The sequence below is a fragment of the Stegostoma tigrinum genome, chromosome 1 (genome assembly GCF_030684315.1).
Source record: "Stegostoma tigrinum isolate sSteTig4 chromosome 1, sSteTig4.hap1, whole genome shotgun sequence".
Lineage (NCBI taxonomy): Eukaryota > Metazoa > Chordata > Chondrichthyes > Orectolobiformes > Stegostomatidae > Stegostoma > Stegostoma tigrinum.
This window is the reverse complement of record NC_081354.1, coordinates 140,921,090-140,944,889: the sequence shown is the minus strand read 5'-3', so window position 1 is coordinate 140,944,889 and position 23,800 is coordinate 140,921,090. Positions and strand designations below refer to the sequence as shown.

Below are 23,800 nucleotides of genomic sequence, written 5' to 3'. Positions count from 1 at the left end.
GAGAGCATGGAATGCGTTGCCAGCAGCAGTTGTGGAAGCAAGGTCATTGGGGTCATTTAAGAGACTGCTGGACATGTATATGGTCACAGAAATTTGAGGGTGCATACATGAAGATCAATGGTCGGCACAACATTGTGGGCTGAAGGGCCTGTTCTGTGCTGTACTGTTCTATGTTCTATTCTAATTGTCTATCCCAGAGAGCAGTGAAAGCTGCGTCATGGGATATATTCAAAGCAGTGTTTCAGTTGTTGATTGACAAGGAAATTTGAGGAGAGGGGATGTGGGGCAGGCAGTCAAGTGAAGTTAAGGCCATAGTTTAGCCGTGTCTTATGAAGTGGTAGTGCAGTTCAAAGAGCTGAATGGACTTGTCTTATTTAATTATGGCCTGAGTCATTTTTGTAGATCGCTATGTACTGCAAAATTATTGTACTGTATAGTATCTGGCATTGAATGGGAACTCCAGGTTAAATGAAATTTTATACATTAATGTACAGTGGCTTTAAGATACATTACTTCCAGCAAAAAAATGAAATACCAGTGAACTAATTAAATTATGTACCACATCAATTGACAATCTCCTGTTTACAAGATTCTTCAATTCTTAATTCTCTACATGGATTTCTGGAGGCCCTTCTATAATATGTTCTGAATTGGCTGGTGAAGTGTGGCTACTAGTCCTCCTTTGTACTTTAGGACAAACTGATAATTGAAGCAGAGTCTGTATTTATACAGTTACACTGAGTGTTTTTAAAAGTGTCAACAAAACCTCATGCTCATTGAACCACTTGAGACATCAAAAACCCCAAGTATTATAATACATTTAATTGGAATTTATTGGATATTTTTGAAAAAAAAAGGTATTTCTTCATGAAATGTCAGTTTTGGGTAGTATGTGTGGCAGTATGGCTATGTTTCTGAAATGACATGCCTACCTGGTCAAACACCCATTCCTCACTGCACTTTGCCAATTCGATCCATTTTAGATGTAACCTCGGTTATGGTGAAAGATCCACCGGACGTCTTGGACAGGCAAAAATGCCTTGACGCTCTGGCTGCTCTACGCCACGCTAAGTGGTTCCAGGTTCGGAACATCATTTTACTTTCTTCTTGTAGCCTTATGAGAGATAATTGAGTTTATAACTTTTCCATGAAAATGAGCTATTACATAGTAAACCTAATATTCCCAAGGCTGCCTACATTGATTGTGCCTTTGCCTAAAAGTGACCAGGAAAAATACTTCTGATTTTGTTTTTTGTTTTTTTTTCCCCCCTTTCAGTTCCCTTTTCTATTGTTTAAACGCTTAAATTGTTAGTTTACTTTTTTTCTGGTCATTGACTGTAGCATGAGGCATCCTTATGTCGCTTTACATAATGTTTGCACTTTATCAGTATTGTGTTGATGTAATTGTTCCATAAGGCTGCAGTTTTAACTGGCTTTTAAAAGGGAATTTGTAATGCTTTATGCTTAGCTTTTGTAAACTTTTCTTCACCTGCTCCATTTATAATTTTATTTTGAAATTTAATGTTTGTATGTTGATACGGGAGACCGAGAAGTTGCTCTAACTTACTGTGAGTTTGCAATGTGCTAAATATGCAGTAAGAAAAGGCAGTCTACTCTGTGTTCCGTGATTTATATTGATTCTTTCAATTTATCTTCTGTGAAATTGTGGACTTTTCAGTGTAAATTCTGTGTTCTTTTGATATACAATGAAGGAAGAACGTGCGGGACAAGAAGTTCTCAAGAGGCCAGGAAGATGAGCTAGGCCAGCTTCTTCCTGTTTCTGCTGTGCACTTTGACCCCCATTTCTTCCACAGAACAGAAAAATTCTGCTGTAGACTGTACACTGACGAGTAAAGTGCTGGATATATTTTTTAATTAATCCACCACCTTTACGAGCTTTTGTTTTGAAGCAGCAGTGTTTTTCCCATTGTCTAGTCTCTAGCTTGGAGACGTGTTAACGTCCATGTGACTTTAAATTTTTGTTTCTACTTTAGGCTAGAGCAAATGGTTTACAGTCTTGTGTGATTATTATTCGCATCCTTCGTGATCTTTGCCAGCGTGTGCCTACCTGGGGAGCATTGCCAAGCTGGGTGAGTGTGGCTGTTAATTGCTCAGGAAGGTGCATAAAACCTGTTGAGCTTGGCTGTCAGGGTTAAGGGGAGTATGCTAATTGCACAGAACAACACCTGTTCTGGATGTAGCAATAAAAGATGACTATAAAACGGTATCAGAAACCGACTGGTACCATTTAAATCCTTCTGTGCGATTGGGACCTCTTCAATATAAATGCTGTGTTCTCTTAATTTTTTTTCCCCTGAATTCATTTAAGAGTTGTGGGCATCACTGGTTAGGCCAGCATTTATTGCCCATCCCTTTAATTGCCCAGAGGATAATTAAGAGTCAATCTCATTGCGGTGGGTTCGGCATCACATGTTGGCCAGACTAGGTAAGGATGGCAGATTCCTTCCCCTAAAGGATGTCAGTGAACCCGATGGGTTTTTGGATTCATGGCTACTGGACATTGGATCTGTGGCCATGGTAATTTCAGACTTTTTAAAACTGAAATTCCACCATTTGCCATGGTGGGATTTGAACCCTGGTCCCTAGTACATTGCCTGTGACTCTGGATTAACAGTCCAGTGATAATATCACTGAGCCATCACATGCCTTTGTTGATAAATATGTGGGACAACATATTTTGGTAAACCTTCATAACATTTTGAGGAATAAGAGAATGACCAGAGAATGGGTAGGGCCAATCAAGGATTGTAAAGAGAATTTGTGCACAGAACCTAAAGAGATGGGAGAGGTCCCGAATGAATACTTTCCTTCGGCATTCTCAACTGAGAGGGACCTAGTTGTAAAGGAGGACAGTATGAAGCTGGCTGGTAGGCCAAGGAAGATCGATGTTAGTAAGGAAGATGTGCTAGGAATTTTGAGAAAGTTGAAGATAGATATGTCCCCTGGGCCTGATGGGATTTATCCAAGGATTCAATGGGAAGCAAGGGAAGAGATCATAGTGCTTTTGGCGATGATCTTTTCATCCTCACTGTCCATGGGTATAGTGGCAGAAGATTGGAGAGAGGCAAACGTCATTCCCTTGTTCAAGAAAGGAAATAGGGATAACCCTGGAAATTACAGACCAGTTAGTCTTACATCAGTGGAGGGCAAATTATTGGATAGGGCTCTGAGAGATAGGATTTATGATCACTTGGATAGGCGCAGGTTGAATTGTGATAGTCAGCCTGGATTTGTGAGGGGTAGATCATGCCTCACAAACCTTATTGAATTCTTTGAAGAAGTGACCGAACAAGTGGCTGAACGTGGAGCAGTGGATGTGGTATACATGGATTTAAGTAAGGTGTTTGATAAGGCTCCTCATGGTTGGCTGGTGCAGAAGTAAAGGAGACATGGGATGGGGGAAATGTGGCAGATTGGATTCAGAATTGACTGACCCTCAGAAGACAAGTGAACAGAAAATATTCAACATGGTGCTCAGTTATGAGTGGTGTACCACAAGGATCAGTTCTGGGTCCTCTTCTGTTTACAATTTTTGTAAATTATTTGGATGTAGGAGCGGAAGGGTGGGTTAGTAAGTTCGCGGACAATATAAAAGGTGGGTTGTGTTGTGGACAGTGCAGAGGGCTTTTCTAGGTTACAAAGGGATATTGATGGGATGCAGAACTGGGCTGAGAAGTGGCAGATGGAGTTTAACCCTGAAAAGTGTGAGGTGATTCATTTTGGTAGGACAAACTTGAAAGCAGAGTACGGGGTTAACGGAAAGATTCTTGGCAGTGTGGAGGAGCAGAGGGATCTTGGATTCATGTTCACAGCTCATGCTCAAAGCTGCCACCCAGGTGGATAGAGTCTTTAAGAAGGTGTATGGTGTGTTAGCTTTCATTAATAGAGGGATTGAGTTCAAGAGCCGTGAAGTTATACTCCACCTGTACAAAAGCCTGGTTCGACCACATCCGGAGTATTGTGTCCAGTTCTGGTTGCCTCGTTACAGGAAAGATGTGTAGAGGCTTTGGAAACGGTGCAGCGGAGATTTACCAGATGTTGCCTGGAATGGATGGAATGTCTTGAGGAAAGGCTGAGAGAGCTAGGACTTTTTTCTTTAGAACGACGAAGGGTGAGTGGTGACTTGATAGAGGTGTATAAAATGATCAGAGGTATTGATAGAGTGGGCAGCCAGAGACTTTTTCCTAGGGTGGGGTTAGCTATTATGAGGGGCCATAGTTAAAGTGAAAGGACGTAGATACAGGGGAGATGTCAGAGGTAGGTTCTTTACTCAGAGTAGTTGGGGCTTGGAATGCATTGCTGGAGAGGGTAGTGAAGTCAGCATCATTTAGGGGCGTTCAAACGGCAACGAGATAGGCATATGGATGATTGTATATCGTAGTGTTGGTGGTTGGATAGACCTTAGGATTAGAGTAAAATTTTAGCACAACATCGTGGGCCGAAGGGCTCGTACTGTTCTATGTTCTATCATTTATGAAGTAATTAGATGTGCACTTGTGAAGTCAAGCCATACAAGGCTTTGGACCAATTACTGGAAATTGGGGTTAGAATAATTAGGTGCCTGTCTTTTCACCGGTTCAAATTTGATGGGTTGAAGAGCTTTTTGCTGTGCTGGAGATTGCTTTGCTTTGTTTTGATTCAGAACTTTTGTGTGATTTGTTTATTCTAATGAAGGAATATCTATGTGGAAGCTGTAAATTTGTGAACCTAAATATGACCTACTTAAAATAAAGATATATTTGTGCCTAAAGAACACCTTCACACTTGATTGCAGAAATGCTTTCAAATAATGATACCTGGCAATGCCAATATTCAATGGAAGAGCACACTAACAGAAGTGGCACTAGGATATTTAATGAACTGATCTTTAAAGTATAATTACTTTGAGCATCAGGATGACAGAAACTAGCTACATAATAGGTGGAGAAACCCTGCCTTCAGTATGAGAGGATGGATCGTTAGGGTTAGAAGAAAAACTTGTATTTTAATAGCACTCTCATGAAAGCAAGATAAGGTGGCTGCTAAATATCTGACAAATAGAAAATGCTGTAAAAATTCAGCTGGCATGGCAGCATCTGTGGAGAGGGAGAAACAGTTTATGTTTTGAGTCGAATATGACTTCAGAACTGAAAGGGACTGGGAAATAGTGATTCTTAGACTGATGTCAAAGGGGGACAAGTGGAGTGCTCAGCAAAAGACAAAAGGGAGTGCTGCTGTTAGTCAAGGAGCAGTGGTCCACTGGTGGGGCAGGAGATGTGTCGGTTGTATTTCAGCGTCACCTGCATGAGGTTGGTTTGGTGGAAGTTGCTGACCACAATGAATAGGGCCTCTGGAAATTTCATCTCCAGTGTTTGTGGCGGTGTAAATCCCGTCTCGGGCATTCATCACATCCGCATGGGGTGGTATGTTGACTGCTGTTAGGATGGCAGAGATGATCTGTCGTGGTACGTAGGATTCAGTGGACTGGACCACATTCAGGTGTTCAGTGGAAAACCTACGTGAGTATGCCGTTACCATTGCCAATTTCATTAGCAAATGCAGGTAGGAGTGTGTACCGCAGAAGTCAATCTGAGGGTTCCCCAACTCTCAATGTTGGATGAACCAGGAAATCCACTCCCTACTGAAGATCAGATGTGCAGCATTCAAGTCGGGTGACCCGGACCAAAACAGAAAATCCAGATACGACCTCTGTGAAGCTGTCAGGGAGGCCAAGAAGCAGTACTGGACCAAGCTGGAGGCCCAGACCTACCAAGTAGACCCCTGCTATCTCATTCAAGGTCTAAACAACATTACGGGATACAAAATGAAGCAGTGTAAGATAGCAAACAAGGACGCATCCCTCCATGACGCGCTCAGTGCTTTCTACACTTGGTTTGAGCAGAATACCACAGGCGTGGCGACATCTGCCCCAATAGCCCCATTCCCTGTCTCACTGTTTCAGAAGTCAGATTGGTCTTCCTGGGAGTCGACCCAAGCAAAGCAATGGGTCCAGACGGTGTTCCCAGCTGAACAAGCACTCAGATCTTGTGCAGATCAACCTCTCCCTGCTACAAAGTCCCCACCTGCTTCAATAAGACTGTTATCATCCTCTTAACCAAGAAAACACATGCAGTGTGCGTTCCAGTAGCCCTGACTTAAATAATCAGGAAGTGCTTTGAGAAGTTGGTCATGGCCCACATCAACTCCAGTCTCCCAACCTTTCTTGATCCCCTGTAGTTTGCCTACCAACATAACAGATCCACAGAGGATTCCGTATCCCTAGCCCTGCACTCAACTCTGGAACGTGCGGACAACAAAGATGCACAAAGGGGCAGCATGCTGCCTCGGCTCTTGGAACCCAGGTTTGATTCTCCTTACGGGTGCCTGTCTGTGTGGAGTTTGCATGTTCTCCCTATGTCTGCATAGGTTTCCTCCGGGTATTCCGGTTTCCTCCCACAATCCAAAGATGTGCAGGCTAGGTGGATTGGCCATGTTCAGTTGTCCATAGTGTTTAGAGATGTATAGATTAGGTGGGTTATTGCGGGATGGGCCTAGGTGGAATACGCTGGGTCGGTGTGGACTTGTTAGGCCGAATGGTTTGTTTCCACACTGTAGGGATTCTATGATCTGATTTTCTCTGTATCAGACTCCTGCTTGTTGACTACAGCTCTGCCTTCCACACCATTATCCCCTCCAGACTGATCTCAAAACTGCATGACCTGGTGTCAACTCTGCCCTCTGTAATTGGATCCTCAGCTTACTGGCCCTTAGGCCACAGTCAGTGAGGATAGGTAACTGCACCTCCTACACAGTAACATTCAGCACTGGAGCCACCCCCAACAGTGTGTCCTCAATCCCCTACTGTATTCACTGTGCACCTACGACTGTGTTGCCAAATTCCAAACGGACGCCATCTGCAAGTTCACCGACAACACCACCGTAGTGGGATGGATATCTTAGAACGACGTGTCCAAGTACCCAAGGGAGATAGAGGGCTTGGTGACGTGGTGCAATGAAGACAATCTCCCTGAATGCTGGCAAAACTGAAGAACTGATCGATGACCTCAGAAAGAAAGGAGGAGAACACTCCTCCATCTACAAAAACGGAACTTAAAGATTGAGAAGATGAAGAGCATAAGGTTCTTCAGAGTGATAATAACCGACGACCTGTCCTGCACTCCCCATGTAAATGCAACAGTCAGGAAGGCACAACGCATCTTCTTCAGGCAGCTCAGGAAATTTGACATGTCCGTAACATTCCTCACCAACTTCTACAGATGCACCACTGAAAGCATATTGTCCAGATGTATAATGGCCTGGTATGGCAACTGCTCTGTCCAGAAGATGGTGTGCCATCCTTCCTTCCATGGACTCTATTTACACAGCCTGCTGCCACAGAAAGGTGGTAAACCATCAGATTTCTGAAGAAGGGTCTAGGCCCAAAACGTCAGTTTTCCTGCTCCTATGATGCTGCTTGGCCTGCTGTGTACATCCAGCTCTACACCTTGTTATCATTGACGTAGTCAGGGGTCGTTTTAATCAGAATGGAGCTTAATGGTCATGCTGTGAAGACTTCTGTTTTAGAGACAGTAAAGTATCTGTGCAGAAAATTAAGTCTCTCTCCTTCAGGAACTTTGTATCTGTACCAGGCACTGGATGGAAATGTCAGCATGGTTTAATGAAATAATAAGCAGCTAGCAGGTCACATCATTCTTTCAGACAGAGCAATCACCTCTGCATTTGATCTTGCCAATTTAAGGAAGATTGTATGGAGCAGAGAATACAGTAGACTTCATTGAAAGAAGTACAAGTAAAATGCTGCTTCTCCAAGTTATTTAATGTCTTAAACATTGAGGCTGGAGAAGGTGAAAAGGCAAGTGCTATACCTTCTGTGATTGCAGTTTCTCCATCTCATTTGAATCTGCTGTGATAATGCAGCCTTCCAATAGGGCACTTTGAGCATGTCCTCCTTTCTCATCTGCAAATTCATGGGATCTTTCACATTCACTTGAGCCAGCATTGGGAACTTTGGTTTAACCCCTTGTGCGAAAGGCAAAAATCTCTTAACCAGTTATGGTATTTTTAAATGAAACCTGGAATACTTGGAGAGGGATGGGGTTGGGGAGATAGTGTGTTTGCCTCCCTTTATTCTGAGCAATTTGGAATGTTGCAAAATAATCTGCTTTTTGTAAATACCACTATCACCTGCCCTTTCCTATTTCTCACCAGCCCACATCTCCCTCCTCTCCCACCCCATACCTCCCCACTGTAGTCACTCCCCCCACCCCCACTTTCAGCATCCACTTTCTTCACCTACCAATGCCATTTTTTTGTATATGGGCTTTTGTGACTTAGTTGTTTTGTGCACTCTACGTAGGCCATGGAGTTGCTGGTGGAGAAAGTAATCAGCAGTGCTTCAGGACCACTTAGCCCTGGTGATGCCATGAGGAGAGTTTTTGAATGTGTAGCTTCTGGAATACTCTTAGCAGGTAAGCTCTTCATATTTTTAAATAAAACAATTTTAGAGAGTCATAACAAACACTAGCATTTGGGATTAGATGTTCAATAGATGCCAAAACAAAGTAATTCAGCCTGTGTCTCTCCCAGTTATGAATCCCATTGTCCTGCTGTTTCTGGTTGGGGACGCAATGGCCTAGTGGTACTATCGCTGGACTGTTAATACAGAGACCCAGGTAACATTCTGGGGACCCAGGTTCAAATCCTGCTGTGACAGATGATGGAATTTGAATTCAGTAAAATATCTGGAATTAAGAATCTAATGATGACCATCAATTCATTGTCATTTATCAGAAAAACCCATCTGGTTTATTAATGTCCTTTCGGGAAGGAAACTGCCATCCTTGCCTGGTCTGGCCTACATGTGACCCCATACCCACAGCAATGCGGTTGACTCTGAGCTGCCTTCTGGGCAATTAGGGATGGGCAATAAATGTTGCCTCACCAGTGACGCCCACATCCCATAACTGAATCAAAAATTTTTTAAAAAGCCTTTAGTTTGCATCCGTCCATATTTTTTCGGTTGACAATTGGTAATGATTTCATCCTGAATTACATTTATGTGGTATTATAATCCACCTCTGAGTATAGAAATATAAAGCAAGAACATTTAATTCTGAAATGTTAGAAATGTAAACAGAGCATCAAGATGTAGGAGAGAAGTGAAGAAGGAGGCTTGTCAAAAGATTGAATCAGTCAACGCATCACAAATTCAACTGGAGCTAGTTTCACATCTTGTTCTAATGACCAAATGCAGCAATGCATGATTTCCCTAATCATCTTAACTGTCAAAAGGTTTTGGAGTTTGAATGCCACTGTGGAATTTGGAATTATATCCTGCTGATAGTAACTAGTTGGACCTATATTCCCTCAATTCAGTGTTCAAGGATTCTGGAAACATGGAACTGTCAGATATTAAAAGACCATCTAATTTTCTTTTATTGATCGCAATGATTAGACATCACCTGTGGTTGTAACATGTGACTGTCAATTAGTTTGCATCAGACCCAGGCATGAGGTATGCAGTATCTTGGTGAAGAGCTTTTGGGATCATAGGCCTAAAGCCTCTCCAAACATTACTAAGCTTACTGTTTATGATGTGCCAAATAGTGAATTTGCTATATCTCAAAAGTATTTGATTATTCTGGCAAAATTCTGTCTAATGTGTATTTAAGTTAACCAGAACAGTCTGCTTGACCTTTTTGTTTCACCATTCGTACTCGGCTGAGATGTGATCACTAAATCAAATGTTCAGGCATGCTTAAATCAGTTCTCAGGAGTACGTGGAACTCTATAGTTGAGGACAGCAGATTGTCCCTGTGCAGCTAAAATGTTGTTTTTGTGATGTCGTGTTATACCAAGTGCTGTAGTTTGCTCATTACCCAAAACAAATCAGGCTCACGTATTCATTTCAGACATCTTAAGAAATAGGAGCAGGAATAAATCATTCATACTGTCAAACCTGCTCTACTATTTAATGAGGCATGATGGTTCTGGAAGTGACCTTGACTTCACTTCCTGTTTGAATCTCTTGCAGACCAAAAATCTGTCCATGTCAGCCTTAAGCAGATTGAGTGACCCAGCCTCAACTGCTTTCTGGAGTAAAGAATCAAACAATTAACAATTAACAGAAAGCAGATTCCTTAATTTAAAGTACATTCCCTAGTTTTATTTTCTCCTACAAGGGGACACATCATTACTATGTAAGCTTCCCTTGAATTTTGTTTTAATATGAACAAACCTCATTTTTCCAAACACCAGCTGGTCTAACTTGCTGAATTTTTCCTCATTTGAAAACCAGGTCAGCTATCTCTGAACTGCTTCCATGCCCCCCCTCAAATAAGAAGCCCAAAACTGTACACTGTACTCTCAGCAAAGTCTCAACACCTCCCTGCATAGTTGTAGTAAGACTTCTCTGCTTTTGTTCTCTGTTCCCTTTGCAGTAAAGACCAACATTCCATTTGTCTTCCTAATCACTTGCATTCCTGCATTCTAACTTTGTGATCCTTGTACAAGGACTTCCTTGATACCTCATGTACTGCCACATTGTGCAATCTCTGTTCATTTAATAACCTGCTTTTCTATTTTCATCATCAAAGTGATTAACTTACACCATCTGTAAAATTATTGTCCGTCAGTTAGCCTACCTTATCTCTCTGCAGGCATTGTCATCGTGCATCTAGTTTCCTTACCTACTTTTTTCTTTTGTTCAACAGATTTGCCCTTTCAAATTTGTGTGTACTTTGTCACTTCTTCAAGGTTATTAACATGAATTATAAATAGTTGTAGTCCCAACACTGATTCTCGCGACGCCTCTCATTAGTTTGACTTTGTTGCCACATCTGTACATTGCATCTAGCATTGAACTGGCCTTGATCTATAGATCCATAGGCCCTCTGAGCCTGCTCCACTATTTAATATGATCAATGTCATGCAAATCAGTACCCAGCTCACCCCCTCCTCCCCACAGCATTTGATCCTTTAGCCCCAAGAACTATATGTAACTCTTTGAAAACATTGAATGTTTTGGCCTCAACCACTTTGACAGAATTCCGCAGACTGTCTGGGTGAAATAATTTCAATTTAGTAGATGCTTGTCTTTATAAAGTGATGAAGCAGCAAAGGATATTTGGGAGTAATTCTAAAAGTTATAGCGATATTATTTTTGTTAACTGTATTTCAGGTGGTCCTGGACTATATGATCCTTGTGAAAAGAACCCTAGTGATACACTGAATTCAGTTACTGTACAACAACGGGAAGATATCACAGCTAGTGCACAGGTATGACTCCCATAACCAGGTCCGTTATGTTGTATGATAAGTTTAAAAAATTGACAAGAAATTGCTGTTAGTACTTGCAGAAACCTGTCCTTGACTGTAAAAGTAATTAAATTATGTTTTCTTGTCTGCTGCTGTGTAATGAGGGTATTTGTTTCAGCCGACAGTTATTTTTAAGAAATGTGTTCACAATTGAATGGTCACAAACGTTTTAACCATTTTAGTGCAGACTGTACCAGAGGGAAGTTCTTTCAAAGTTAAAGTAATCTTTTGTTCAAGGATTGGAGTTGGGGGTGGGGTATCGAGGATGACAGGCAAAAGGTAAGAGAGTGGGGTTGAGGAACATATTGACTATGGTCAAATAGCTGAGCTGAATAGTCTAATTCTGCTCCTACATCTTATGTTATGGTACAGTTGTCCTGCCTTGCATCAGTCATCCAGATGGGGAAATTCATAACTCATAGGCCCTTTAACATTTAATATGTATAAAAACTACGTGCCCTCGGCATTCTGGCTTTTCATGGTTTTCCTTCCTTTGCTGCCTGTAGCCCCTACCAGATTGACCAGTAGTTCTCGAGGATGAAATTTTCTCCCAGATGGAGACAGAAGCCCACTCTAAATCAATTATGGGACAGCCAGTTTTTGTCAATGCATAATGCTTAACTTCCCAGGTCTTGGAGTATCCAGTGGAGTAAAAGGTTAACTGCCTTTCAAGAAAAGGTGGAAATAGAAAGCGGTGGAAATGCAGGCAAATTAACATGATGTCGTTTGTTGGGAAATTTCTGGAATCCATTAATAATATCTTAACAGTGCATTTAGTAAATCATAGTGTAATCAGACAGAATCAGTTTTTTCAGAAGTGGAATCCTGCTTGAGATTAGTAGGGACTAGTAGATGATATCAAGGAAGGCTTTAAATGTGAGACATCCAGTAGATAATTTATAAGGTATCTTGTAAGTGTTTAGCACAGGAAAACGTTCAACTTCACGAGCCTAATTTATGAGCATGCACAGAGCATTGTATTAACAGCTAGGGAATAGGGATAAAGAGGGTATACCTCCCTGATCTTGCAACCTCGGGACCAGGTTTTTGCTGGACCAGAAAATGTGCCAGACCAAAGGAAGGTGAGGCTGGGTCAAGTGGGAGTTTTTAAATTACTCCTTCCTCTACTCTCGCCGCCTCATCTTCTATCCTTAAGGTAGTAACTGATGAAAAGGCATTTCTGTTGTGCATACTTCTAATTGTAACCATCAAGACACTGTTCTGTCATAGGATTATTGTATTTGTACAGATACTTCCCTTGACTATCTTCTTCTTAAATCAATCTTGCAGCTTTGTTTATCTAATATATTTTGATTTTCCGTTATGTCCACAAACCTGTCAATGCTCTTGATTTGAAATGAAACCAATGCAGCTGTAACTTCTGTGACCAACTGAATGTATTTATTGATGAAAATTCTTTCTGCATCTTCACCAATCACTGGCATCTTGGGTTTTATTTGACTGTAGTACTATTTGCCCAAAGTCTTGATCAGTCAGTTGTTTCACAACTGGTGCATCTTTGTGAACATCCAAAATACTAAACCAATCCCTGAGTTCACAATCTAAAACAGTACTGTTTACTTCCGTTAATATCTTGCTGGTTGCTATAATTTTCTTTCTTTTGCTGTCAGCAAAAAGTTTAAAATCTTATTCTTATTTCTTCATGTCATAACTGTGGACAACCCAACATTGTCACAAACCCTATGTGGGAATGACATTGTGCCCATATTGAATTTTTAAATTTTACCTTTTGTGGTAATGATAATGACAACTCCATGATGTTAAGTGTTGAAAACTTTGTGTTGGCACAGATAAAGAATTGGCTAACTAAAGGAAGGCAGAGAATTGGGGTAAAGTGGTCACTTTCAGGCATTCTGTATATAAGTGGAATGCCAGAACAATGAGTGTTGCGGCCACAGTTACTTACAATATATACTCACAACTTAAGTGATGGGAGTGAATATACTATTGCCAAGTTTTTGACACCAAAAATAGATGGGAAGGTGAGTGGTGAGGATGATACTAGGAGTCTGCAGAGGACTGCAAACAATTTGAAGGAACAAAACCTTTGGCAGGTGGACTATAGTGCGGAGACTTGTAAGGCTATGAACTTTTGGAAGGATGAATAAAAGAGCTGAATATTATTAAATTGAGGGAGACTGCAGAACACAGGTCCTAATACATGAACCAGAAGAAAACTAATATCCAAGTTCATCAGATTCAGTGATTCAGCAGGAAATAGGGAAGGCCAATGAACTGTTGGCCGTTATTTCAAAGGCAATGGAATCTAAGAATAGGGAAGACAAACAGGAGGCTGGAAGAACACAACAAGCTAGGCGGCATCTGGAGGAAAAGAGAAAGAAAAGAAGACAACTTCTGCTTACCTCCCAGATGCTGCCTGGCTTGCTCTGTTGTTCCAGCTTCCTGTTTGGCTACCTTGGGTTCTAGCACCAGCAGTTTTGTTTTAATCTGGAAGTGTAGGGAAGTCTTGCTAAAACTGTGCAAGGCACCACTCCAACCATACCTGGAATACTGTGAACAGTTTTATCACTTTGCCTAAGGAAAGATATGCTGGACTTAGTGGCAGTCTAGAGAAGGTTCACTCGATTGATCCCAGGTATGAAGACATTGTAAGAAGAGATTGAGTAGGTTGTGGTTGTAGTCATTTGGAGTTTAGCAAAATGAGATATTATCTCATTGGAAAATAAAATGTTTAGGAGGCTTGACAGGGCAAATGCTGAGTGGTTGATTCCCATTATGGGAGAACCTTGGACCAGAGGCCTTAATCTCTGAGTAAGGGGTCTCTCTTTTAAGAGATGAGGAATTTTTATCTCAAGGTGGTGAATCTATGGAATTTGTTAGCTCTGGTCTGTAGAGGCTGTATTATTATGCATGTTCAGGGCTGGTACAGGCAGATTTTTAAACAACAAGGCAGTTGGGGATGTGGGGGAAAAGGCCAGCATTGAGAATTATCAGGTAAGCCATTATATTGAGTAGCAGGAAATGCCTGATGTGCCAAATGGCCTGGTTCTGCTGCTACCACTTTTGGAATGTCTGAATAGGCTGTGGGCTAAATGGATTGCTTGTACAGTATTGTTGTCCTGAATGGGAACATTATGTAAAAAAAACAAAAATTGTTTGGATGCTGTACATATGCTGGCTGAAAGTCAAAGCAAGAGGAAAAGATAGAAACCAGGCAGAGAAGAGAATAAACCAACAACGAAAAATAAATGACAGTGAGGGCAGAAATCAGAATTTGTCATTGTTGATCGCAAAGGTGGTAAAAGTTCCCTGGAGAATGTTGAAACTCTGTGCCTCAATCTTAAGTGGAGTTTCTTTGGAACATTATGGCAGGCGGTGGTAGAAAGGTCGGAGTGAGGGCAAAGTCGAGAATTCAAATGGCAGGCAATAGGAAGCCCAGGGTTTCACTTGACATCTGAACCAGTGCATGACCTAAACCCGGTCTGCATTTGAGATCCCCAGTTATAGAGGAGATGCTTATGTGAGCAATAAATACAGTATAATAGATAGAAGTAAAAGTCATTTTGCTTTTTTAAATATTTGTTCATGGGGTGCAGGCATCACTAGCATGGACATGGAGATCATAAGGACTTGCTAATCAAGAATAGAACTACTCCATTTGGCTTCTCAATTTAAGGTCGTGGCTCATTTTTTTCATATTGCAGTAACTCCTCAGAAGAAATCGGTCTATTTCTGCCTTAACAATGTTCAAGACACCCCCTCCAACCACTTCTGAAGCAGAGTTCTGAAATTGCACAACCCTCAAAGAAGAAATTTCTCCTCCTATCCCTTCATAAAATTCCCCACCCCGTTCTGGTTTTTAAACAGTAACCTACAGATCTGAATTTCCCCACACGAGGAGCCATCTTTTTCATGTTCTTTTTGTCAGGCTATTCAGGTGTTCAGGACCATTCAGACACTGAAAGAAACATAATTCCTTGAAAGTGATGTTACAGGTAGACAGGGCTGTGAAGAAGGCATTTGGAACGCTTGGCTTCATCAGTCAGAGCACTGAGTACAGGAGTTGGGATGTCATGTTACAGCTGTACAAGACATTGGTAAGACCACGTTTGGAGTACTGTGTGCAAGTCTGGAAACTAGAAAGGGTGCAAAAAAGACTTGAGGATGTTACTAAGAGTTATGGTTTGAGTTATGAGGACAGTCTGGGACGACTTAGAGTGTAGAAGGTTGAGGGGTAACCTTAGAGGTTTATAAAATCATGATAGGCATAGATAAGGTGATTAGCTGAGGTTTATGGTGAGAGGGGTAAGATTTAAGAGGAACCTGAGGGGCAGCTTTTTCCACAGGGTTTGGTTCATGTATGATCTGCCAGAGGAAGTTGTTGAGGCAGGTCCAATTAAAACATTTAAAGACATTTAGACAGGTACCTGGATAGAAAGATTTGAGGGATATTGGTCAAACACAAGCAAATGGGGCTAGTTCGATTTAGGGCACCCTTCTCAGCATGGATGAGTTGGGCCAAAGGGCCTGCGTCCATGCTGTTTACCTCTGACTCTATAACTAATGCCTCATTCTTCTGAGCTCCAGTGGAAACAAGCCCAATCTGTCCATCATTTCTTGACAACACAACATATACATGTTAGCTGTATATCTAGTAAACCTTGTCTTACCAACATCAAATGTATTTACGTCCTTCCTTAAATAAGGAGACCAACACTGCACAATATTTAAGGTGGCTTTGCCAGTGCCCTGTTTAAGTGAAGCATAATGTCCTCATTTCTATGTTCACTCTCTCTCGTAATAAAGGATTGCATTCCATTAGCTGCTTTAATGACTTGCTGTACGTGCATACTACTTTTACGTGGCTTGTGGACTAGAACACCATTGTTGTCATCATCCTGGAGGCTACCATTGACCAGAATCTGAACTAGATTAGCTATGTAAATATTGTGGCTACAACTGCAGGTCTTGCAGCATGAAGCTTACCTGATTCCACAAAACCTATCCTCAATGCACATATCAGATGTGTAATGGCATACTCTCTCTTTGCCTGAGAGGGTGATAACACCTCAAGTTTCACGTCATCCAGGACAAAGCAGTCCTCTAGCTTGGCTACACCCAAAAATGTCCACCACTGATGCTCAGTAGTAGCAGTGTGTACCTTTTTAGAAGATGCGGTGCAGAAGTTCAGCAAAACACTTCAGACAATGCCTTCTAAACCCAAGACAATTTCTATCTAGACAGACAAGGAGAATAGATACATAGGAATTACCACCATGTGTTCCTTTCCAAGCCACTCACCATTCTGTCTTGTAAATATATTGCTGTTCCTCCAATCTTAGGGTCAAAATCCTGTATCTCACTCTAAGAATGCTCTGGGTCACCTACACAACATGGACTACAGTGATTCAAGAGGAAGCTTACCACGATCTCCTTGAGGGGATCTAAAAGTGGGCTATTAATGCTTGCCCAACCCATGATATACATATTTCATAAATATTGTAATGCATGAGCTACCTTTTTGAACTGCTGCAGTCCTTAAGTGTAGTATACTCATGATGCTGTCAGGAAGTAAGTTGCAGGATTTCGATCCATTTCCAAGTCTCCGTGGTGTTTGGTTTGGATGAGAACATGGTATTGTTCCTGTGGATCTCTGACTTTGTATGTCTAAGGCACTGAGGATGTAGTTTTTTAAAATGCTCTCAAGGAATCCATGGTGACATACTGCAGTGTGTTTTGTGGCTGATGTACACTACTACCTCTGTATTGGTGGTGAAGCTGGTGTAGTGGTACAATTCAAGTGGGATGCAATTTGAATATTTTTTGAGCCTTGGATTGTGCAAACAGATGAGGTTAAAAGGACAGATGTCATATCTCCTGCACGCGTGGAAAGGCCCCATGGGAAAGGAGTGTGGTGATGGACGTAACTGAGGGGTAGGCCAGGGTGTCACACCTTGCTCGAGGCCATAAGAATGACGAATAGGCAATTCACCCCTTCAAACCTCCTCTATCGTTTGATACAGTTATGGCTGATCTCATCTCAGCTTCAACGCCGCTTTCCTGGCCGCTTTCCATAGCCCTTTAGCCCATTACTAGTTAAAAATATATCTTATCTCCTCCTCTTTTAAATTTAGAAGCATAGTCCCCACAGTGTGGAAACAGGCCATTTGGCCCAACAAGTTCACACCACCCCTCCGAAGAGCATCCCACCCAGACCCATTCCCTTTCCCCTGCATTTCCCATGTCTAGCCCACCTAACCTAAACATCCCTGAACACTACGGGCAATTTTAGCACATCTTCGGACTATGGTAGGAAACCCATGTAGACACAGAATGTGCAACCTCCACATAGACAGTTGCTCAAAGCTGGAATCGAGCCCGGGTCCTTGGCACTGTGAGGCAGCAGTGCTAACCACTGACCCTCACTGTTCTAATGTTAACTGCTCTCTAGGGTAGTGAATTCTATAGATTCACAGTCCTTTTGGAGAAGTCATTTCTCTTTGTCTCTGTCTCTGTTTTAAATCTGGTACCCCTTCTGCTAAAGCTTGAATTTTTCATTCTAGATTGTCCCACATGAGAAAGCATCCTTTCTATATATACACTTTGCTAATCATGCTAATTTTGAGCATGTTATCTTGCCCACCTGGATGACCTGTCATTCTTCTAAACTCCAGAGAGTACAGGCCGAAACTGCTCAACGTGTCTTCGTAAGATGGCCCCCTCATCTTTGGAGTCCACCTAGTGAGTCTGCACTGAATTGCCTGTAGTTCAGCTACATTTCTCCCCAAGTAAGGCGACCAAATTTGTAAACAGCACTCCAGGTGCGGTCTCACTAATACCCTGTGCAGTTGCAGCGACACTTCCCTCCTTTCGTGTTCACTTACTTTACTTTACCAACAAATGCCAAGATTCCATTTGCCTTCCTTATTGCCTGCTATATACTAGTTTTGTGCAGTTCCAAATGTCGTGTTATTACTTTCACAGTAACGGATTGTAGCAATTTCCCAATGACTCACTTAAAACTAAATGGCTGTAGTTAGTTACTTTCTGTCTTGGTCTCTTTTGAATATTAGCATTTTTCTAAACTGCTGGATCCATTCCTGCATCCAAGGAATTTTGGAATATCATAATCAGTGAATCCATGGTCTCTGCTGCCACTTCTTTTAATGTACAGTGTAGGTCATCAGGCCTTCCTTTGATCCCAGTAGTTTGCTCAATACTTTTTTTTCATAGTGGTAATGATTGTAGGAATGCTGAGACAGGAGAGAATTCATTTATTCCGCTGGATTGGTGGAAAAGTAATTGTGATCCTATGAATATGGAGTTTAATGGAGTATGAAGGAGAAGAAAAGGAAAAACCTTAATGGTAGTTGTGGGAGAGACAGTTAAAGCAAAATGCAGGAAATGATATGGTCAAGATCACTTTGGCCTACACCGCAAGGGTGCTGTCAATCTCGGTGAGTGGGAATCCTCCGTTTAGGGCAAGGGAAGATGTATTGGGAGTACTAATATTTTATAAGTGAAGATGGGTATGAGGGTCCAGCGCAAGATTTACTTCATAGTCACTGTCCTTTTTGAAAAAAAATCATGTCTGGGCATTTCAACAGTCACTTTGCTGTTGTGCTGTTCGAATATACTCTCTTAAAGAGATGCAAGATTCTATTTACAGCATCTGAACTTGATAGTGTCAGCTGTCCTTTTCAGTGAGGAATGCCAAAGTCTCAAATTTTTCAACCAAGCCTCCATCACGATGGAGAAATTATAACTGGAGGAAACTAATCCATAATCTGATTAGTGACCTCCTCACTGAAGTCGCATCCTTACTAACTTATAATTTTGCACAAAGGATAATATCGCTGTGCCCTAACTTAGTTCATACCAATTGATACATATTAGAACATAGAACAGTACAGCACAGAACAGGCCCCTCAGCCCACGATGTTGTGCCGACCATTGACCCTCATGTATGCACCCTCAAATTTCTGTGACCATATGCATGTCCAACAGTCTCTTAAATGACCCCAATGACCTTGCTTCCACAACTGCTGCTGGCAACGCATTCCATGCTCTCTCAACTCTGTGTAAAGAACCTGCCTCTGATATCCCCTCAATACTTTCCTCCAACCAGCTTAAAACTATGACCCCTCGTGCTAGCCATTTCTGCCCTGGGAAGTAGTCTCTGTCTGTCAACTCTATCTATGCCTCTCATTATCTTGTATACCTCAATTAGGTCCCCTCTCCTCCTCCTCCTTTTCTCCAATGAAGAGAGTCCAAGCTCAGTCAACCTCTGTTGATAAGATAAGCCCTCCAGTGCAGGCAGCATCCTGGTAAACCTCTGAACCATCTCCAAAGCATCCACATCTTTCCTATAATATTAACACAAAATCTTTTATATCCACAAGTGAGAGCTGCAACTCTTGTTACAAATTTGCCCAATTTACCAAACTGTTAAAAGATTTTTAAAAATTGGCAATTCCAATGAAACTGTTTCATCTTCTATTAATGATTATTATCACTTGCACTCACTCCACTTGTTTTATTTATACTGTAGTTGATGAGTTAGTTTTGGACCAGTTTTTTTTTTAGCGGCAGGGATCATTCACGCTCCTCATTTTTAGTCCCCTTTTAAACTTACTAGCATGTCTTTATTGAACAGATGTTTATACTTTATGCATGCTAAATCACTGCCTCATTTTCTTTGTGCTATGCAGTGAAGTAGTAAAAATCTTTTCTATAATCTTCAAATACAGTTTATTCTCCTTGTATTTTAATCAATGCCGCATCTTACCTTTTGAATTTGTATTTAAGTTTTGCATCTATTAATGTGATTGAGCTCAGTTGGAATGTCCACTTTGTAATCTTGAAGTTCAATTTCCTCTCATTTGAAACACTGGTATTTTGTTTTAACTACCGATTTTTAAAGCATAAATCTGCCCGAGAATGGTGTGCAGCACCAATATTTGGAAGGGCTTCCAAGTTCTGAACAGGTTACTAAAAAGAACTTCCATTTTCCTTCTGTTAAATATTTGGAAGACTGCAACTATCATATTTGCCCATGACTGAATTTTTCTGGAGATAATGGGAACTGCAGATGCTGGAGAATCCAAGATAAAGCTTGGGGCTGGATGAACACAGCAGGCCAAGCAACATCTTAGGAGCACAAAAGCTGACATTTTGGGCTGAGACCCTTCAACAGAAAAGGGGGATCTAGGCCCGAAACGTCAGCTTTTGTGCTCCTGAGATGCTGCTTGGCCTGCTGTATTCATTCAGCCTCACACTTTAAGTTAATTTTTCTACTTTTGTGATTGTTGCAATGGGTTAAACCTGACAATTCATACAGCATCTGTCTTTCTATTTTGCAATTGAGCTATTTCTGCATATCTTCTCCATCCCACAAATTCAGTACTTCACCTGATCCTACTTCAGCTCTTCTATTATCAAAACCCGAGTCAATGATTCAGTTGTCTCCCAGACCTGTGTTCTTGTCTAAAATCTCCCATGTTCCAACCTCTTAAATTCAAGTTCATTGAAACTCTCCTGTTCTTATCTTTCAATTCTGCCCTCTCTTCTGATTTCTAAAACCTTTATAAACAGGTGAATGAATGTTTATTCCTTTGTCAATTTTCTTCAGATTTGTGAAATGCAAGTTTTGTCAGTTCTGTATTAATTTCTTGACCTACCTGTCTGCCTTCTGCGCTATGTCTCGCTTGAAGTCCAGTGTCACTGTTCTCCACATTAGCAAATGCCTAGTATGCTTTGACAAACATAGAAGAATAGTTGTCTGCAGAACTTGTGGATTTCTCAGCTACATAATTGATTCAGTCTCTGGATTATAATGATATGGAGCAAGAGAACAAAGTTGAGAATATTTAAATATTCTTATATTTAATGATCTGTTTTGCTATATGTGTTCCAGATTTGCAATCAGGAAAGAAAATGCTTCAAGATTTATAATTTTAAAAATGTTCACATTATTTGGGGAAGTCTGTAGATGATTCGTAAAACAACTTATTGCCATTGTCTGAAAGATAAATACTTTAGAACTTAGTATGTATACTCTGCTGTCAGTTATTGATCATTGGATCTTCTGTATCATCTATATTGAGAACTGATGTGACCATTGGCCTCCTTGCTTAGTCAGTGAATAAGACCAGACAAAGACATGTTCTGCTTTATACAAATTCTTTATAGTGAGAAAATGTTTGTTTATTTGTGGATTAGTGCTCAAGGTAGAATTCATTGCAATACAGGGTAAACCATCATTTCTGCAACTCCAAGTTTCTTTGCTGTCATCCCATGTACCTGTTTGACAAAGTGTAATATTTTTAGGCTTTAGACAATGTTTCATGAATTTCACTCTTAATGCCTCCTCTTTGTCTTGCTTTTAAGTTTTGGCATTTTATGCTTGGGCTGTTTCCTGCATTTAAAGCATTACATAAATACAAATTGAAAATTTTATAAGAGATAATGGGAACTGCAGATGCTGGAGAATTCCAAGATAATAAAATGTGAGGCTGGATGAACACAGCAGGCCAAGCAGCATCTCAGGAGCACTATATCTTGTTCTGCACAACATTTATTTTTTAGAATAGATATAAAGCTTAATACATTTAGTGAGTAGATTAAAACCATAATTTGTTTTTTTCTCTCCATTCTACAGTTTGCTTTGAGATTAGTAGCATTCCGTCAGATTCACAAAGTCCTTGGAATGGATCCATTACCTCAGATTAATCCACGTTTCAATGTTCGTAACCGCAAGAGGAGGAGGGACAACAGTGATGGCACTGATGGATTGGAAGCAGAGGGAAAGAAGGATAAAAAAGATTTTGATAGTGGGGAATTTTAAATGATTATACATTGTACTCCAGATTGTTAATACATTGTTGACTTTCTGTGAACTTGGCAGAAAGCAATGTCTGATTTTCTAAGTTTTGATTTATTTTAAAAATAGCTATGGTAAATGTAAATAAAGTACTCATCTGCTTTACACTTAAATGGCATGTTGTTTCAGCATATGTAAACCGATTGTTAATGGTCCCATTTGTGACATTTATTGAGAACTACTTAACCTTTACATCATTTGTCTAATTGTTCGCACAAAACCAATTTTATACACTTAGCGATTCTAATGTAAACAGATACCCATATTATTTTCAACTTGCATCTGGTTTAAAACATTAAAAAAGGGATGGAGGGCCATGTAGAGTCTGCAATATACCATAGATAGCAGTGCTTCTAAGCACTTGCAACTCAATACTGCAACTTCAGTTCAACTAAATGTGTGCTTTTGTAGAATCTGTGACTTCTCTGTGAAGTATAAAGATGAATGTGAATAAGAATCAGTTTCTTTGGTTTGTTAGTTTCTTGTCAGCTGTCCATCAGCATAAAAAATGCAGTTCTGTGTATGGGCTTGCCAGCAATTTTAATGCAGTGCTTTTACAGTCATTCTAGTACATCTGCTTGCATGACTGAGCTGTAGCCTTGGAGGTTTGTGTTGTAGCAATGATTTTATAAGACTAACAGTTTCCATGTTTTGTTTTGTTTTTCAGTGGTAAGGATGATGTGTAGTTGTTTTATATGGTTTAAGAAAGTAGTACCTATATGCTTGTATGCAGTTGATGTGATGAACAGTTCTGTTGTAATTGAAGTTGAACTGTCCCCCGATGTATACTTTGTCACTTCTTACTGCATCAATAAAACTTAGAGGACATTATATTTTCATGTTTTGTGTTGCTTAAGTTTTGATCTTTGCACTTCCTGCGTTTTGGACTGTCCAGTAGTGCCATCAGCATATTGAATGTGTAAAATTTAAGTAACTCTTGTGATTAAGTATTCAAAGTAAAAATTCCAGATGATGTGCAGCAAAATAAAGTTATATTTTTGTCTTATAGGGAGGTAATTAACTAATTGGCAGTGTATGGTGTCCTACAATACCTCTTAAATTTCTATAGCCTTTTTTGTGATCAGTTGCTATTCTTAGAAGAAAAACAGTTTTGAAATAACTGCTTTATGTATTACAGAAAATCTACCAGCAATAATTGTTTACTTTGTGAAATTTAAATTGATTGCAAGTGATGGGCATAGATACATCACAGCTGACAACAGGATTGACAAAACGTGTGCTGAATACTCTTGTGACATGACATTTTGGCCATTGTGGTTCCTACTTAAAACAGTGGTTTTCTCAAGTTGCCCAGAATTCTAAATAGAGATTCAGTTATTAAATCTGGAATTAAAAGGTTAACCATGAATCTGTGGAAACTAACCTGGTTCATTAATTCCTTGTAGGGAAGGTTACCTGATACACACCACTCTTGAGACTGTAGCAACATCATTGACTCCAAAATATCCTCTGAAATGGTCTGTCAATCCAATCAGTTGTATTGACTGCGACAAAGTCAAAAACAAATGGAGCCTAGTCACCTCTCCAAAGTCTTTATTACCGACATGGAGGCTTGTTGCAAAATTTGGAGAGGGTAAC

General features: G+C 40.6%; 1 protein-coding gene across 6 annotated transcripts in view; it reads left to right on the top strand.

The window, feature by feature from the left end:
• zfr (zinc finger RNA binding protein) overlaps positions 1-23,032 on the top strand; it is a 93,365-nt gene extending 70,333 nt beyond the window's left edge. For 5 of the 6 annotated variants that reach the window (XM_059649085.1, XM_059649083.1, XM_048528043.2 and 2 more), the window contains 5 exons: positions 984-1,081; positions 1,995-2,090; positions 8,378-8,489; positions 11,201-11,298; positions 21,980-23,032. In XM_059649085.1, the coding sequence (XP_059505068.1) occupies positions 984-1,081; positions 1,995-2,090; positions 8,378-8,489; positions 11,201-11,298; positions 21,980-22,165 (590 nt within the window). In that variant the 3' untranslated portion in view covers positions 22,166-23,032. Of the gene's footprint in view, positions 1-983; positions 1,082-1,994; positions 2,091-8,377; positions 8,490-11,200; positions 11,299-21,979 lie in introns of those variants that run through there. The other variant, XM_048528059.2, reaches the window with a different exon arrangement.
• Positions 23,033-23,800: the final 768 nt, after the last annotated feature.